This window comes from Hippopotamus amphibius, chromosome 6, assembly GCF_030028045.1.
Source record: "Hippopotamus amphibius kiboko isolate mHipAmp2 chromosome 6, mHipAmp2.hap2, whole genome shotgun sequence".
Classification (NCBI taxonomy): Eukaryota; Metazoa; Chordata; class Mammalia; order Artiodactyla; family Hippopotamidae; genus Hippopotamus; species Hippopotamus amphibius.
Window position 1 is genome coordinate 64,685,307 of NC_080191.1, and position 19,211 is coordinate 64,704,517.

Genomic DNA, 19,211 nt, shown 5'->3' on the forward strand with positions numbered 1-19,211 from the left:
GAGCAGAGCGCAGGGGCCAGTGGATGTAAAAAACTAAGTGGAAACAGCATGGGTAGGGGATTCTTGCTAAACTGACTTAAAGGGATTCTTTTTGAAGGCAGGTTAAGGGTTTATATGTCAAAGGTAGGGGATGAGGAACTTGATATGTTATCAAGGGTGAGGGAATTTCTTTAAACCGGCTTAGCAGGATTCTTGCTAAAATTGGCCTCTATAGGCGGAATAAGGACAGGACAGACTTGGAAGGCCTAGCGGAGGCCTGGTCAAGAAGAGGGCTCAGAGGAGCCTAACAGAAGCTTGGTGAAGAAGAGAGCTTTGTCAGCATGTGGCAGTTGCCGTATGCACACCCTTAATTGTTCCTGGTGTTTCTCTCTCCAGAGACCCTCTGTCCCCTTCATAGAATGACTTCTAGGCTTCTCTAGGGGTGGTGGTGGTGGGAGGTGGTGTTTGCTCAGCCGTATGGACTGTGTGGTGCTGGCGTTAGGAAGTCTCTTTCTCAAACAGCTTTCACCTAGTCTCCCTTATGTGAGCCACTCCTTTCACCTTGCGTCATAGTGCTTCTAGAAGAACTTTGTGCTGTGTTTATTATGTCTTTTGCGACTCGGTGGTATAATTAGGGTTATCTTTCATCTTTCCCCTTCTCAGATTTGGGGTTCAGCTCTCAGGTTTGCTGAGTCAGTTGCCTCCCAGCCACTTGCTTCCCAGCTTCCAGAATGTTGTTGCTGTTGTCTCCTCTTGGGTTCTCCCCATCCTTGTGCACTGATGTCTTTTTAAAGACTCTTTTTACTGTAGATTCAGGGGTTTGAGGAAGGAACAATGTTAGACGTGTAGCTTGAAATCCATTTATCTTAACTGGGAAGCTGCAGCAAATGGTTCAAGATGGGAAAACAATTTGAATAGTTCAAGGAAATTTGACATTCTTTTTTGGACTTTATGGGTTTTGCTTTATTATGATTTTTTTTTCAGACGTTTAACGATTCCTAAATGATCCCTCATGACTATTCTGTAATTTCCCTTTGTAGTTAGAACTATCACAAGACCATTTGCATGAAATTTAGTGGTGGCATCAAGCAAGGGATATGGGGGAATGTAAGGGAAGAGGTGTCGCTAGCATCTGTTGGGTGCCATTGGAATGGGGATCTCAGTTTTATGTCACTTAATCCTCAGCAGTTCTGTAAGGTGAGCGATATTATCACTTAGGGTAAGGGTGAAGATAAAGATCAGGGAGATTAAGTAATTTACTTAAGAGCTAGTCTGACAGTGGTGGAGCTTAATTTCAAGCCTCGGTTTTAAGACCTTTCAGCTCTTTTTGGGCTACCATATCCTTTTACTCCTCCCTAACTGTGTGAACAGTTCATTCATTCGCTCAGTGAGTGTTGAGTTGCCTGCTCTGGCTGGGCCTTGGGGATGCAAGGGGACTAGTCCATACCCTGATGCAACAGGAATGCCATGATCAGTCTTACCTTTCGATAGGATTTCTGTGGTCTGTGCATATTGGCAGGAGTAGGAGCAGGCAGCTAAGTTAATTACAGGAGTTCTGGTGAAAGGCCATGTTGGTTTTGACCAGGGTGGCAGAGGAAATACAGAGAAGTGAGTGGATTTGAGATACCTGGTACTGTTGGTAGAGCCAACAGTATTGGGGGATGATAGGGATTTAGGAGGAGCTGGCCGGATTGAGGACGACTCTGGGTTTGATTTGAACTGAATGTTATTGGTGCCTTTACTGATAAAAGGAATGTGGTGGAACAGAGTCATAATAATAACAGCAATGTTACATCTATTAGATATCTCCATGAGGAGGTGTCCATTACGCAAGTAAACATCTGGGAACTTAGTGGTGTTACAGGCTGGAGAAGTCCGTTTGGGCATCCCTTACATATAGATTCTATAGATGTGATTATTTAGGGAAGGTGTGTAGATGTAGGCACAGTGATGCATATCTGAAGCAGTGTTACTCATTCACTTCTATGGAGAATCCTCAGTTAATTTATTAACTCTGATTGGCACTTAAACCTAGTCACATTTACTGCGTGGGGAGAGCAAAGGCCATCATATAGCCGTGGCGTGGAAGACATTAACCAGCAAGCACATTGTAGACTTGCCAGTAGTTAGCAGCTGCTTGATTAAACCAGATACCAGACATCCTTTTCTTTCGTGAGAGACTAGGCCTGATGGAACCTCCACGTGGGAAAGTGCAGAACTGAGAATGCTGCACGAGTGGCGAGTTACGGCACGTGCATCTTCTTTAAGTGCAGATAAGCAAGGAAAAGTAAGTTCTTGCCGAGGTGCTCTAACTAGAACATCTGGGATCACTCACTAGCTGATTCACTCACTATAACATGTTAGTCTCACAGAATCCAAGCTCATTAAAATTAAATATTTTACATGTTATGGACCCTTTGGGATGCTCTCAAAAGACAGAATTGGAGATGTTAGGTCTGAGAATGCCAAGCGTGAAAGCAGCTTTCTAAGAATCCTTGAAAAACTAGACTTAGAATCCAGAACAGGCAAAACCTGGAAACAACCCAGACGTTCATGTCCAGGACAGCAGGTAGACAGGTGTGGCATGTGGTTCAGTGGGTTAGTGCACACAACAGCTTGGCTGAATATCAGAATGTTTTGTAGTGAAAGAAGCCATACACAAAAGCATAGTACTGTATGATTTCATTTATATGAAGTTCAAGAAAAGGCAAAAGCTAATCTATGATGATAGGAACCAGAACAGTGGGTGCCTGTGGGGGTAGGGATTGACCAGGAAGAGGCCCGAGGGAACTTTCTGGAGTGATGGAAATGTTCTGTCTATTGATCGGGGTGTTTGTTAAGTAGGTATATCCATGTGTTGAAAGTCATCAACTTGTATCCTTAACATTTGTGTATTTCACTGTATGTAAGTTTTACCTCAGTAAAAAAAAGAAGGAAACAAGAAAACAGTATGCTGAGTGGTTCTTGGGGGAGACTTCTAGGGAGCACATGGGTGGGGTTCCCTGTAGTCTCAGATTGTCAGGGAAAGTCTCCCAGAGGAAGTCACCTCTCACATCTCTCGTTTGTATCCCTTAGGTCTAAAGTAGACTTACTGTTCAAGTCTTAGCTAACGTCACACAGTAACGTCTCTCCTTAGGATGACTGTTTAATTTATTGTGCGATCCGGAATACTTTAGGCAGTAAAAGGAGTGCTACTGTGAACTACAGTGGGCAAGAGGTGAAGACTGTGGCCGTTGCTCTCTTTCTGTCCCGCTCGAAGTGTAGTTAGTTCTCTGCTGCAGTCCCCGCTGAAGGAAGGCGGTGGCAGAGCCAGCGTTCCCTGTGGGTAGAGCAGCCTCTGCTTGGTCCTTCTGTACAGGCGGTAAAGGGGGGCAGGTGCGGCAGGATGGCAGGGGGCAGGGATTACCCGTGCAGGGGTACTCATGCGTTTCTGTGAATCGTGATGTACATGTTCACTGAAAAAAGATTGTTACTTTTTAAAATTTTCCAGAGTAGTTCATGTTGCTTCATTTGTTCCTTTGAAACAGGAGATAGTGGATAACTCTCTTCAAAAATGGAGGATGGAAAGCCCGTGTGGGCGCCGCACCCTACAGATGGGTTTCAGATGGGCAATATCGTGGATATTGGTCCCGACAGCTTAACAATTGAACCCTTGAACCAAAAAGGCAAGGTAAGAAGTTTCTCAGAAAGATTGCAAAATTTGCTTTCTTTCTGTAGGTGTCTCCCTTTTTAATGAAGTAGGTATTTTTTTTAGTACACTATAGGGGAAAGCAGTTTTCTGGTAAGCGAATCTTAGGTGTCTGCTGAGTTGTTTGATTAAATCAGAAGTACGTGCCCTCGGGAAAAACGGTGTCCTGTCATAAAATCAGACGACAGTATTACTGAGCCTTTCCTTAACATATTCTTAAGAAGAAATAACTATATAATATATAATAAAACATAAACAACATTTTTTATTGCTTATAGCATATAACTGAAGTTATGAATATGTCTGTGATGTATTCAACATGTTACCAAGTAAAAATATGAAAAGTGAATGCGATTATGTTATGAAATTTTGCTTTTGCTTTAGCTTTTGGATAATTCTTTTTTTTAATTGTCTTTTTATTGAAGTATAGTTGATTTACAATGTTGTGTTAATTTCTGCTGTACAGCAAAGTGATTCAGTTATACACATATATACATTCTTTTTTTATATTCTTTTCAACTATGGTTTATCATAGTTCTCTGTGCTATACAGTAGGTCCTTGTTGTTTATCCTTTTCATATATGATAGCTTACGTCTGCTGATAATTATTTTTCTAAATTATTTCTTAAAATAATTTTTACTTACTTAAATTTATTATCATGTGATTGTAGTAAAAATATTTCTATTAAATAAGAATACTTAAGTCTTAAACATAACCATCTATTATTATTTTTGTTGTAATGGTACTTTTTAAAATGTAAAAGCATACTTTAATTTTGCACACATGATATCTATTTCCTTTTAGGCTTAGACATAGACGAGACAGTATAACAGAATGAAAGTTTGGGGGAAAAGTGACCTGGAGTCTTTTCAGTCTTCATGGGGACTGTAGGGCCTGTTTTGTGGGAGAACTTCACACTTTTCAGTTTAATGAATGTTCCTGTTAAGCAGGACTTCTGACTAAATTAAATTTGTTGATGTCATTTCTGTTTACTTTAGACTCTGCCAGTGTTCATGAATAATTTATATTCTGCTGATACATGGTTAACTAATGCCATATGACTGCCATCCTTCTGGGAACCTTAGAAAAACAAAGTGGATCTCTCATGAGGTCTGTTCACAGAGAAGACTATTCTGTTACTGTAAACAACCCAGGAACCTAAATGCATGATGTATCATTTGCCACCTTAGAGGAGGCCAATTAAAGATACCCTCAGGAAACAGAAGAGGGAGTGTGTCTAGTTCTCCCCTTATTAGCGAGTACCTGTTTGTACTTACAATGCAGTTACATGTTTTAAAAAAAGAAAGAATTAAAATAAGCTCAATTATTTTTATATATTTGAAGTTGTAGGGGAGGGAAAATTTTCCTCCACCCTTTTGGGTCTCTGGCTGGGCCTGAGAATTAGCTTGACTTAAAACAGATTCACAGCAGGAAAGCATACAACTTTTATCAGAATTTTACATATATGTAGCAGCCATCACAAGAGAATGAAGAATTGAAGAAGTGACCAGAGCAGGAAGCTTTCATATCTTTTAGACAAAGAAACAATAAATTCGTGAAGAATTGATAAGAGAGAGGGATCTGGTCTAGGGGTGGTAAACGGCAGAGAAGTGGTTAGGAAGGTAAGGGTGAGTCTGACAAGACAAGGTTTGTTTGTACAGATTTCTCTTGGCCTCCATTCCCTGTGCTGGTGATAAGAATGTCTTCTTTCCTCCTGGTAGAGGGAGGGCACCTTTCACGTGGGAGTTTTATCTTCTCCTCTCAGGAATAAAAAGGGTCAGAGTGTCCTTACATCCTCTGTTTCTCAAGTGCCTTTAACTCAAGATAATCGGTATGCCAAAGCAGCCTGTTTTGGTGGGGGACAGAAATTTAGTGAGCCTTTCATTATCCTTCAAAGTCTTTTTTCTGTTTTCTTTAACATATCTTATAAACACAGTAAATCAAAAGCCCAAAATGAAATGATAAATACAATTCCTAGTTATTTTCTGTTATATGTATTCTGTTATATCCGTAAATAACAAAATAATTCAGTTCAAGGATAGAGGCAACTTGATTTATGGGTATATGCTTTTTTATATTTTAAATATTGTATATGCTTTTCAACTGTGCCTTATTAATCAGGTACACACATAGAACCAATAAAAACACTTTAAATTGTGGAGTCATGAAAACCTTGTGAATCATAGATTATTTATAAACTAAAGTTGAAGCTTCTTTTCGCAAATTTTTTTTGAAAGTTAACAAATTCTCAGGGATTTTTTAAATTTATTTTTTTCTTTAGGTCTTTATTGGAGTATAATTGCTTTACAATGTTGTACCAGTTTCCTCTGTACGACAGAGTGAATCAGCTGTATTTATATATATATCCCCATATCCCCTCCCTCTGGGCCTCCCTCCTTCCTTCCCTATTCCACCCCTCTAGGTCATCATCAGGGATTTCTTTTAATCTTTATTTCCCCCCGTCCCCGCCCCCACTTTCTGATCAGGGTCTTAATAAATTGTAACGTGTCATGACAACCATGTGGTTAAAAAGATCCGTAAGAGAAGCAGTCTTTTGTGTAGATGATTCATGGAGTAGAGATCATCAGAATTTAAAAATTAAGGAAGTATGTAAAGCAGTGGAGTCAAGCAAAGTCAAGTAGATCTGTTTGCTGATCCAGTAGAAGCATAGAAGAGGGAGGGATTAGCTCTAGTGGGGAACATGTCTTTGTTGAAAGCAGGGCCTTTTCAAGTTTTTTTAATTGTGGCCCATAGTAAGTAGATTTTAAATCACATCAGGTGTGTGTATTATTCATGTGTGTGTGTGTGTGTGTGTATGTGTGTATTGACAACAGATAGATTTTACATGTCAACAGGTATATGTATCATGTATGTGTGTGTCTATTCAAATGAAATATCCTTACCGTTATGTGATACATTCTGATATTTTCTAATATCTTTTATTCTTTTCAAAATGCCATCTTGAACCTCTCAGTTGATATTATGTTTCATATTTGCTGCTGACTGGCCTTCAGGCTAAAGCCTCAGTCAACTCATTGAGGCTTTTTTTTTTTTTAATAAATTTATTAATTTTATTGGCTGTGTTGGGTCTTTGTTGCTGCACACGGGCTTTCTCTAGTTGATGTGAGCGGGGGCTACTTTTCATTGTGGTGCGCGGGCTCCTCATTATAGTGGCTTCTCTTGTGGAGCATGGGCTCTAGGCGTGCAGGCTTCAGTAGTTGTGGCACATGGGTTCAGTAGTTGTGGCTGATGGGCTGTAGAGTGCAGGCTCAGTAGTTGTGGCACACGGGCTTAGTTGCTCCTTGGCATGTGGGATCTTCCTGGGGCAGGGATCGAACCCATGTCCCCTGCACTGGAAGGTGGATTCTTAACCACTGCACCACCTAGGAAGCCCCTCTTTGAGGCTTTAAGGGTCTACATTTCCTTTTCCATACTGTCTGTGTTGCTAGTCTTGTCTTTTGTCAACCAGCAGCTTCCTGCTCATCCTCCTGCCATGTGCTTAGTCTTGTGTGTCTTCCTCCCCTTCCAGTCTTCCTCCCAGTGTTTCTCAGGTCCTCAGGGATCCAGGTGGTGCTGGGTGCTGTGTGTCACTGCTCACGGTACTCCTTTTGCCTGGAATGCTGCTCTGCACAGCCCTGTGCTTATTTAGCAAATACTAATTCACCTCTCCAGACTGAACTGGGTCACCTCCTTTATGAAGTTTTTCCACAGATGCCCCGTCTCTTCCTCCCCCTCCTCCTCCCATGCATTGGAACTTACTGTTGATTCCTCTTTCCTTTGAGGAGCAGTATAAATTCTTAACCTCCTGTTGACACTTTATGGGAGACGTTCATTTCCATTTCTCCCCCTCCCTGCTAGACTGAAATCTTCTCAAGTGCAGGGGCTGTTTTCTTTGCCCATGTTGTCATGGAGCTGGATTCGCTGTTTGCTGAGCGTTAGCTGTTTACTGTGGTCTCTTGATAGGAGAAAACCCCTCCTCCTTCTAAGAGAAAACAATTGCCTTAATGAAACAAATTTCCTCTTTCTCACTGAGTCGGAGGTAAAGGGGAGAAGAAGGCGGGGGCTGGTGATCCTTTGGAGGATGAAATGGGAGGAGAGAAGCTATCTTTTAGGACTCATTACAGGCCTTTCAGCCCCAAGCTTATTACCCTTCCCATGCTAGGAACTCGGTGTCCTGCACCCCATCCTCTGACCTCCTGGAGGCTCCAAACAGGATAGAACCAACACCTGGAGTCTCAGGAGCCCAGTTGCTGAGGCTGTGAAAGTGGCACATAGATGTGTGACATTAGCGGTTATTTCTGAAGATGTTTTCCTGTAGAATCATTGTTATAAATTGTGGATTGTTTTGTAGTACTGTTAATATACTTAATGTACATTACGGATTAGTTCCGATTTTGTGATTTATGCTTTAAACCTTTCCTCATTTATAACATTAAGAACATGTGTAGTGGGTTCCAAATAATTAACTTCTAGAGTTTTCAGGGCATGACAGTTTTCTAATTTGGGTATGACTTTGAACTGAGGTAGCACTAGCAGCCTGGATTTTACTCTGTAAACTGTAGCAGTAGCCTTGTCTTATATTTTTGCACATATATACATATATAGACCTACAAATATTATTCTAAAATAATTGAACAGTTTTTCCTTAGATATTTATTTGATATGGATGGAAGCTTCAACCACAGGAGTAATTGTTTGAGAAATATGAATGTGTAGGTAACTGTTAGAATGACGTGGAGAAAATTTAATTCTCTCGAGATCATTTCTTCTTTCTTACAAGATACTGTCTTAATTCTATAGTTTTTACCATAGCATTTAAATGGTATAATAAACACAAACTTGTTCATGGATATCTGTAATTTTATGGATCTAATAGTTTTGGATACGGTTTATATTTTTGACACATTCCTGTATAGGAATCTGTATCTAATGTGTTTTACTCAGACAATAGCATTAATTAAATTACAGTCTGTTAGTATATCTGATTGATTGGATGTAACTTTTTCCTTTTTTAAAACAATAAAATTGCTGTATATATAAACATTGAAATTTTTATTTTTAAAAAAGGTGTTAAATAGTATGCCACTGTAAGCTTGATATTAATATACTTGTTTTGTATTACTGTAGGTGTTACAGCACAGGATATTTAAAAATTTTGATTTCCATTATTGATTTCCTGTTCATAAGAATAGTAGGTAATATACTCAAGTAAAGTTATCCTGCTTTTGTGCTAATGACTTGTTAAATAGAAGGATCTTGTATTGCATTTTAATGAAGAGCATATATTGCCATTATTTCAATGTATGAAATCAATTAAACTCTATCTTTTTTACTGTTTATAAGCTTCTTGTTTATTGAGCTCTTGTTTTGTTTTTTAGACGTTTCTGGCTCTCATAAACCAAGTGTTCCCTGCAGAGGAGGACAGTAAAAAAGATGTGGAAGACAACTGTAAGTATCAATTTAAAAAATAGTTCTCATCATAGAAAAGGAAACCATTTCTTCAGAAAAGCACGTGAGCAATTATAGGACAGGGCACACTGTCCTGGTTCGGAAGAAACGTCACGCTTTGACGTGAGGGTTCTTTTGAGTGGAGGAGCCCCACAGCCCTGGATGCATTGTCGCCTCACATTTGCACTTTGCTGAAGGAGTCTCCTTGTTAGTGATATCTCAGTCGTGTAAATACAGGGAATGGTAATAATTTATTTACTGTGGAGCCTGAACTAAAGATCTCTTGTTTTTATTTGTTTGTTTGTTTTTTGTTTTTTTTGAAAGAGTTATTTTGAACCTCATCTGAGTCACATGATTTTTATAATCATATATGTGGTTCAATAATTTGGAAGTTGAGTCAAGAGGACCCATTTAATGTCACTGTTTGAAGGAAACAAACATTAAAAAAAAATAGCTGTGTAATAAGTACTAGTTGAAAAATTGATCTCAGAACATTATAGTAAAGTGCACCATTAATTTGACTTATAACTATCTTAGAATTTGTGGTGAAAAAATACTGTATCTAGAGCAGTAGGCCATGTTGATTCTTACATTTTCAAGAGTAAGCAGTAATCATGTTTCGTTGTTTATGTGGCAGTATTAAGAATCATGTCCAGTTGTCATGGGTTTCATTAAAGGTATCTGACATTAAAAACTCTCCATTTAAAGAAGAGAGGTAAGAGAAAGGAATATACTTTGTCCTTGCTGGTTTTCTCTGGAGTTCACCGTTGAGTAAGCCTGTAAGATCCCCATGTGCAATATGAAGTGCAGGAGGAACGGGAAGGCCCTGGGCTGAGGTCCGGACTGTGCTGTCAGGAAGCCGTGTGCCTGTGGATAGTTTCTCTCTCCGCTTTGAGCGTCTCCTCTGTAAAATGCGAGTGATAATGTTTATGCTTCATGTTTAGAGATGATACATTTAAAATGTTTGGCGCAGTGCCTGACCTGTAACAGTCTCTCAATAAATGTTGTTATTGGTACCTGTTGTTATTAGGTGTAAGAGATTGGGAAAAAAATGTGGAGCTCCCTTCCTTTCCAGAATTGTTAGAATTTGTCTGATAGGTAATGTTTTTCTGAACAGCAGTCAAAACAGCAACAACAACAAAAAGCAATGAGATTCTACCATATCTAAAATGAGAAAGAAAATTCTTTTTTGTTAAGACTTCTAGGGTATTCAGAATTGGTATCAGTCCTTTTTATATATCAAGGTAGTGTTTTCTGGAAAAAAAAAATAGTGTTTTCTGGCATTCTGTGGTAAGCACCACAGAGAAAGTACAGAGGAGAATGTAGTCTTAGTGGTGGTGGGGTAGTGAGAATGGGGGGGTATCATTTGAGGGATAGTCTTTCTTTGAACTTACCTTAAAGGATAGGTAGGTTTTTGACACCTAGAGATGTAAAGGTGCAGCCCAATGCATGCATGATATTTGAGTTTGGTAAATGGTTTGGTCTGCCTGCAAGTTAGACCATATTAAAGGGAGTTATGGAAAATTACATGAAAAGGTCACTTGAACGCAGGTTTACTAAGGGCCTTGAATATCAGACTCGAATATGGACTTTGGTAGTTGACGAAGACTCACTGATGATTTTTGAGGAAGAGAGAGATTTAGTCAGGGCTCTGTTGTCGTTAGATCAATGCACTGAGCAATCTAGGTTAGAGAGGAGAGAGACTGCAGCAGTAGACAGGTGAGAGGCTGCTCTGATTACAGAAGGGGTGATGAAACCTAAACTGGGATTGGGGGTGGAAATGGAAAGAAAGGAGAGACATTTCGGAGACTCAGATTGTACTAATTTTGAGTGCCTACCATGTGGCTGGTGCTGTGCTACACTTTATTACATGTATAAAAACCTGGACATGGGCTTAGAGCAAGGAGGTGGAGAGAGGATGGTCCTAGTATTGACTGAAGCTTACAGAATAGACGAATAAAGAAATGGTGGTGCTGATAATGGAAACAGAGTGGCTGGGGGGAGAGTGGGCTTGTCTGCTTGAGTGTGTGGTAGAAACGTGGAAATGGAGCTCATCGGACTGAGGGCTGGGGCAATAGATCAGGCTGGGAGAATAGAACGTGTCAGAATGTTAGCAGAACACACGTTAGGAAAATAAAATTTGCACCCTGGTGCTGCTCTCAATTAGCTGCGTATCCTGGTTTAAGACATACATAATTTCTGCAGGATTCCTATTTGGCCATATCAGTTGTGAGGCACTGACTGAACGATCCCTTCCTCTTCTAAAATTTTATCTCTTGTGTTTTTTTTTTCTGTAAAATTCTGAGCATCAGATTGGATTACTGTCATCCACTAATCTTTGTTGTGTCTAGAATGTATTAAACATCAGCACTGTCTAATATTTTCTTTTCACTTGAATTGTATTTGGGTTTTAAACAACCTTCATCAATGTATACTCACCTGGTACTCACTAGAGGTACCTACCTCACTGGAAGTTTATTGTTTATGTTTTAAATCAGCCTTGGGGTTTACATGTACCAGGGAAAGATGGACTTAAAACTAACTTAACAGATGAATTTTAGCTTGCATCAGAGTGATTCATATTAAGATGGTGTTGTTTTATTTTACTTTCTTCAAATATCTAATGATTTACAAATTTTCTGTCTCAGGTTCATTAATGTATTTAAATGAAGCCACACTCCTCCATAACATCAAAGTTCGGTACAGTAAAGACAGAATTTATGTAAGTATTTTACCTGTAGTTTAAGTTTTTGTGGGAATAATTATTTTACATGCTACTGTTTGATTTTTTTGAGCTCGAGATTTTCTAACAGGAAATCGTACTTGATCTGAGCCTGTTGAATGGAGTGTGAGCTCCATTGAGGATAAGGATTTTTTTCTAATTTTCTGCTCTAACACCAGGGCTTAGACCACATGTGGTAAACAGTAGGCACTTAATAAATATTTGTGGAATGAAATAATGAATTCAGAGCATCATCTAATATTGTTCAGACTTAAAAGTGTCCAGTTTGTTTATTTAAAAAAACATTATTTTGTTTTGATTGTTTAATTTTTGGTGTGTATCTGTGGATCTGTTTAATTAATGCAGTTTCCACATTGTTCTGCAAAATGTTTAAGGCAGACTATAAGGCATACATATGGAATTTAAAAACTTGGATGACAGAAAATGTAAGTTAGAATAGAAGGCAGTATGTTAGGAGATATCAAGAACACTGAAATGCTGACCATAGAGCCTGAAGAGTTGTAATATTTCATTCCAAATAGATAACTTACTTTGAAAACCCAAGATGTTAAAAAAATGAAAGAAAATGCTTTTAATGTAAATAGGGTTTGCACCAAATCATTCAGATGGATACTTAACTTGTGTGTTTGAATTGTAATGATTCATTGGGCATGTATGAGGTTTTGTATTGATGTGACCGAGTTGTAGTTCCCTTTGTTGGCTGGAGGTAAATTACCCCACTGTAGCTCTCCTGTTATAAAGATGGGACACTTCATTATTTTTGAACGAAGAAAACACATGGCTTCTTTGACACTTCCTAGATCAAATGACATTCTTAATCTTTTATATCACTATCAATTTGCCTAATTGTACTTATTTAATTCTGACTAAATTACCTTTCGTCTTTGCCATCTGTCCAAGTAGTGACAGCTGGGAAATAGAACTAATGTAGTCTTTTCCAAAAGAGTTTACTTGCTGTCTTTTGGTTATATACAGTATTAAGTCTTTACTTTCCACTTGATTTATTTCAAAATCAACCGAATAGTATATTTAGATTAATATATATATATAGCTATTCTTATTTAGAAATATGTTTAAAGCAAAATTCATTTAATCAGCAGACTAATGTTGAGAACCTAATGTGTGCTAAATGTTGTTTTCATTACCAAAATTATACATGTTTTTAAAATTTGTTTGTTAAAGCAGTCTAACTTATAGTAAGTCAATAAGAGTTGGTTTAGATATAATCATCTTTCAAGTAGAACTGTCCACTGTTTTTTCTTCACATGTCTAACACTGTCGCTTGGTGGTAGTGGAGCAATCTTATTTACCTAAGCAAATTTTAATTGCTTTAAAATCTTTTTCTTGAAGTTTACGAATTTTAAATTACCTTTACAGAATGATCTTACTCAAAAAAACTGAGATAACTTTGTTTGGGTATTTGGGATGTTTCTACAAAAGCTTCACACTCATGGGATTTTCATTGGTCTGTTAATATTTCCTGTGCTGTGGTGGTGCTATACTGGCTGACTGTGACCATTGATAATTAAATGTTTACATGTGAAATTCATTGTATTTTCAAAAAAATTAGTTGTCTTTTTTTCACATTGTGTTTAGTTGACCTACAAGTCTTCGCTAAATCACATACTTGATAGAAATAATTACCGAATTATTTCTAATTACTTAATTACCTAATTCACTTAAATTTGTGAAATTTAAGTTTTCGTTTCTCGTGTATAATGTCTGCACCACTCTGGAGAATTTTAAGGTTATTCGTAGCTATTTTGCCTTCTTCTCCTAAGATGTGTTTGCAGTTGCGTGTATGACCTCTGTTAGATAGTGGCTGTTTAGCATCATCAGCTCCTGTTTGGAAAACAGTATTTTCAAAGTTGGTGAAAGCCATGACTGGTAGGTTTTTGCCTAGCCAGTTACGCCTTTTAGTTATAAAACCATTAAATATCAGCAATACACAGATAGTTATTATTACCGTAGTGTATGGAAGAGAGGGAAGCAGTTCAGAATGGTTTAAATTGGATATTTTTATACTTCTTACCAACCAGAATTGCCACTGTTCTCCCTTAGATTTGCGAAGAAAATAGCTAACTCACATTTAACATCTTCCTTGGTTACTAAAGTCTCTATTACTTTCCTTTTGTTTCCCATAGAAAGATTATTATCGGGAATTTCTTATTTTTTTTTGCCCCGCTCCAGGAAACATCTTTGGGAGCATTTACTGAATTTTAGATGAGTAGGTTGAGAGTTCAGGGTTTCTGCATCATTTCCACAACTAGAATCAGAAAAGAGAAAAATATGGCCCTGTGTGCCCTAGTTTGGGCAGTAAACCACAACTAATTGCTAAACCACAACTCTCTTTCTACCCACAAGGAACTTTATAAATCCTATTGGTGGCATTTTTCTGGTCTTTTGAAGCCACAGTTAAATTTCAAATTTAAAAGCAAGCTTCACTTGCTCATTAAATATTTAGCCCGTCAGTATTCTAGGCAATGGTTAGCATATGCTGTTTTGCAAAAATCTGGGACCAAGTGGTCACCACAGAGCTAAATTGGTCCTTGGCTTTCAGTGATAGGCATAGGCCTAGAGGGTCCTGTGAGCTATGTAAACACTTCTGTAGCAGGGTGAAGAAAGAAGTGTAGATGAGGAATACAAATAACCAAAACTCAGGCTGTAGGCATAGAGTAGGTGTCATAAGTGGACACAGAAAATGTCTGAGATAAGAGGTCTAGAGACTCAGCTCTTTGTGCTGCTGGCGATGCCAGGAACCTGGGACAGTGGGTGGGAGGAGCATGTTTCCTTTGAGGCAAAGGGAGGTCAAGAGAGATGATTTTGATTTTGGATGTGCTGAGTTTTAGACGCCTATGGGAGAAGAAGATGTAAATATTTATTAAGAGTTAGAGAAATATGGGTCCTATAGAGATCAGGCGATGTTTAGGGCTAGAAATGCAGATTGGGAGTTCTAGTTATAGAAGGAATTGAGGGTGTCTATTTGCTGTATGTTCTTTCTCCTGTGAGCCTTGTTTGGCTTTAAACGAAAATAGTAATTGGGAAATTTTATGTTTATGCTTTTCCCACTTAGACATATGTGGCCAACATTCTGATTGCAGTGAACCCATACTTTGACATACCTAAAATATATTCTTCAGAAACGATAAAGTCGTACCAAGGAAAATCGCTTGGGACGAAGCCACCTCATGTCTTTGCAATTGGTAAGTAATTTAATTGTATCTTAATTTTCATTATACTTTATTTATTTTTTTTTTAATTTTTTTTTTATTTTTTGGGGGTACACCAGGTTCAATCATCTGTTTTTATACACATATCCCCGTATTCCCTTCCTTCCTTGACTTGATTATACTTTAAATTGTACAAATTTACTCAGTTTTTCTCTTGGACTAATAAAAGATAGCATGAATTGACTATGTACGTCAGAGGGCCTGCGTGCATTCTGGATGTATCACCCTGTTAGGAGCAGCTCTCTCACACAGGGTGGGGAGGAATACTTTGGCGGCCAACTCCCTGGGGCGGTTGTACCTCATTACCTTTGTTAAATGCCTGTGTCCTCTTAAGTGTGTCCACCCAGTTGAAAGTAGGTCATAATAAAAGCTGACCTAATGTTTTCTTTTGACACCATCTTAAAAGTGTCCTCGTTCCACAACAAGGGAGGAGGCCCTGGCCATCCGCCGTCACCCAGGTCATCACTTGTGAGCGCGTTACCTGGGCTAGAGAGGAGCTGTGAGAGCAGACGTCTTCCATGATGCGTCAGGGCTCTGTAAAACGTACAGGACTGACAGTTTTACGTGCTTCATATCTCTGGGGAATCCGTGTGGGAAGGCAGCAGCATCTGTGTTTGCCTATCTCAGGCTCTCTCTCATCTCGAAGCACTTTAGCTCTGAGGAGCAGGGATGCAGTTATTTGACAAGCATCCCCCGTAGCTGGTGGCTGCAAGTACAGAGATGTTAGCTAAGCCTTGGGATTCAGACATAACCAGCAGTTAAGTGATGACACGTTTTGGTTCTGGTTCTTAGTGCAATTAGTTTCTCTTTGGGCTTTCTCTTTGTACCTATGTTTTGGCCTAACCAGGCTTCACCTCCAGATTTGGCTGACTGTGTCTTGTGTGCTGCTAGGCAGAGTGAATGTATACACCAAGTCCAGTGCAGCTGCACGTTTACTTTTGGTTCTGTGATGCTCTGATGGGAGTTGGTATGTGTTCTGTCAGCTGGTGAAGTGGTGCAAAATCCTTAGAACCTGAATGTGAGCAAGCTCATCACTGGACAGAAGTTACATGTTTAACATGTAAATAAACTGGCTTTTATTTTTAGTTGTTTACTGCTAAAAAAAGTGTTTACAGTGATTCCACAGAAGTGGGTGGAACAGATTGCTGATGAGTTGGTCAAAGGGATGTGAATACTCTTGTGTGTAGTTTGCATTTGACCCTTAGAGTAAAAGCCATTTGTAGAGCCTTCTTCACTGGTATGGGTAGCACATGTCTGAGGTGAGAAATAGTTGCCTTACAGGGCTAAGTTTGTCAGGACCTGATTTTTAATTAAAATTGTTTTAATTTGAGGCCACTTTAATGGAGTTAAATTGTGCGCATCTTGTTTGTGGAGTCTTATAGACATTTTATAGTCTACATTGTTGGAGTATAATGAAGATAGTTAAAAATTGTGTATATAAATAATGGCAAATCTAAAAAATGTAAAGCAGTTGATTTTGCCTATTTTTGAAATGCTGAAAAATTCTACATGATTTAAATTGAATAGTAGTATATTAGAAAAAGACCACAGATTTATTGTGCAGTTATGTATTTTTTTTTTCCTCCAGCAGAAATTTTGGCTGCCAGATTTGTTAATTGGTAGCTCGTTACTTCATGCTTTTTTCTCTGGGGATGTCATTAGTTATGCATAGTAAGCATTTTTCATTTCTCTGCAGATCTGCTCTGGTATTAGGAAAAGCTGAGCCACAGCTCATAACATGGAGATATTCTAGTACAAACATGAGAGTTGTTTATTTGGATTACATATTACTTAGCTGTCAGGATAATTGGAGAGAACATTTAACGTATATACTTTTAGAGATGTTTTGAACACTTAAATGACTTTATTTAAAAACTTTGGTAAGTGTAAACACACATTTATAGTTTCTTTAGGCGCAAGTGCTTTTTGATAGTAAATGGACTTTCTGTCATTTGGAAAATTTGTATTTAATACACTATTCATCGCTAATGTGTTATTTTGACCCCAGCTGATAAGGCTTTTCGAGACATGAAGGTGCTCAAGATGAGTCAGTCTATCATTGTATCTGGAGAATCAGGAGCTGGCAAAACGGAAAATACAAAATTTGTTCTAAGGTGAGGAGTATTTAGCTGACCTAGTATATTTTGAACAGGTTGATTTTTTTTTTTAAATTGTGGTAAAAAATATCCAACATAAAATTTACCATCTTAATCATTTCTCAGCGTACAGTTCAGTAGTGCTAAGTATATTCATGTTGTGGTTCAGCCGATCTCCAGGACCTTTCATCTGGCGAAACTAAAACTCTGTACCCGTTAAACAACTCCCCGTTTCCCCCGACCCCAGCCCCTGGCAACCACCATTCTATTTCCTGCCTCTATGATTTTGACTACTCTAGGTACCTCATGTAAGTGAATCATGCACTTTTTGTTTTTCTGTGGCTGGCTTATCCCCCATAGCATGATGTCCTCGAGGTTCATCCACACTGTGGCACATGTCAGAATTTTCCTCCTTTTTAAGGCTGGGTAATACTCCCTCGTGTGTATATATCACATTTTGCTTACCCATTCATTCCTCAGTGGGCACATGGGTTGCTTCCATCTCTTGGCTCTTGTGAATGGTGTTGCCATGAACATGTCATGAGCAAAGAGTTACAGAGATCTCCTTGAGATTTGCACAGGTTGACTGAATACTCTTGCATGCTTTATGATGTAGTTTGACATGGCAGGTCCTGTCCCTTTATATGGAAGCTAAGCTGTAGATTGTTGAAATCTAGCTCTGACGTGTTATGCTCATGAGGATTCTGGAGGAGACCAATGCTGGTTAGGCAAAGGGAAATCTTGGAATGTTCCTTCAAAATCCAACCTTTACATTCTGTTCTCAGTATTCCTGCCATTAGAGTGGTTGAAACCATTTTTTTTACCTTAAGTTTACCTTCTTATTTCTGCCTCCCCACAACCCTCCTCCCAGTGTCAAAGATGAATATTTCTGTGTGCAGTTGTGTGGCATATTTAAAACCAAACAGTTGGTTAAAATCAGAATATTCCCCAAGGGTTTTAAAAAATAATGCTGATTTAGATGTTAAAGGCCATCCAAATAGAATTTTAAATGTTTAAAAAGCTGTAACAGAATAGTAGTTGCATTTAAATATAAATCTGTAATTTTTAAATGAGCCATTCCAGTGCATGATCCAGGTTTAAATTTCAAATGTAATAAGTAATATTAAAATTAGAAACATAATGCATGCAATATCATTCTCATCTAACATTTTTTTAATCCTGTATTTTAAACAGATATCTGACTGAATCCTATGGAACTGGTCAAGACATTGATGACAGAATTGTTGAAGGTATTGTTAAGTTTTAAAATTCTTATTTTCCATTGTTAGATATGTACCAAAATTAACTTAGAAGAATCCTCCTTGAGTGGCCTGGAGTGTTCTCCAGGAGATCCAGAAGACTCTCCCATCTTCTGCACGTCTTTGCTCAGATGTTATCTTCTCATGTAACTTAATGTCTGTTGCCTTCCTCCGACCCCATGTACATGCTAAGAGGACAGGGATTTTACATATTCCGGACCCCTGGAATGATGCCTGATACAAAGCATATGCTCCGTAAATATCTGTTGGATGAATGAAAGGAATACGGGAAGCCCTCCTGCCTCCTGTTTGTTTTGCTGACCTTGTTTTTGTGAGGGAGAAAGGGAGAGGGTTATTTGGAATTGAGGTGCTGGGGGGGTGGAATCATTGTAAGGAAAGAGTACACTTGGAAAGCACGAGCCTGTAAATTGACTTCCTTAGGCTGTCAGTGCTTGCACACCCCGCAGACAGTCTTCTCATACCCGTTCTGCCCAGGCTGCCGTCACACTGAGTCTGCAGCACGCTCCTGCAGCACAGGTTCCTCTCTGGTCTCCCCTCTTACAGTTTTGCCGCCCTTTAACCTGTTCTCTGTGTGAAAGTTGAAACATCTCTTTTGCTGTCAGCTCTTTGCTGACGTCATATTTCTCTCAAGCCTAAAGCCCCCAATTCATATCTTCACCGATAGTGCTCCGTGTGGCCTGCCCATGCCTCCTGTGGCCTCACTGACTTGTTCCTCCGCATCCTTATGCTTTAGTCACATTGGTCTC

At 38.9% G+C, this 19,211-nt stretch overlaps 1 protein-coding gene across 7 annotated transcripts in view; it reads left to right on the top strand.

Annotated features, from left to right (window-relative positions):
- MYO6 (myosin VI) overlaps positions 1–19,211 on the top strand; it is a 136,007-nt gene that overhangs the window by 51,216 nt on the left and 65,580 nt on the right. For 6 of the 7 annotated variants that reach the window (XM_057737991.1, XM_057737993.1, XM_057737994.1 and 3 more), the window contains exons 2-7: positions 3,507–3,649; positions 9,047–9,116; positions 11,765–11,838; positions 14,933–15,062; positions 17,098–17,203; positions 18,380–18,435. In XM_057737991.1, the coding sequence (XP_057593974.1) occupies positions 3,533–3,649; positions 9,047–9,116; positions 11,765–11,838; positions 14,933–15,062; positions 17,098–17,203; positions 18,380–18,435 (553 nt within the window). In that variant the 5' untranslated portion in view covers positions 3,507–3,532. Of the gene's footprint in view, positions 1–3,506; positions 3,650–4,744; positions 4,779–8,795; positions 8,860–9,046; positions 9,117–11,764; positions 11,839–14,932; positions 15,063–17,097; positions 17,204–18,379; positions 18,436–19,211 lie in introns of those variants that run through there. The other variant, XM_057737995.1, reaches the window with a different exon arrangement.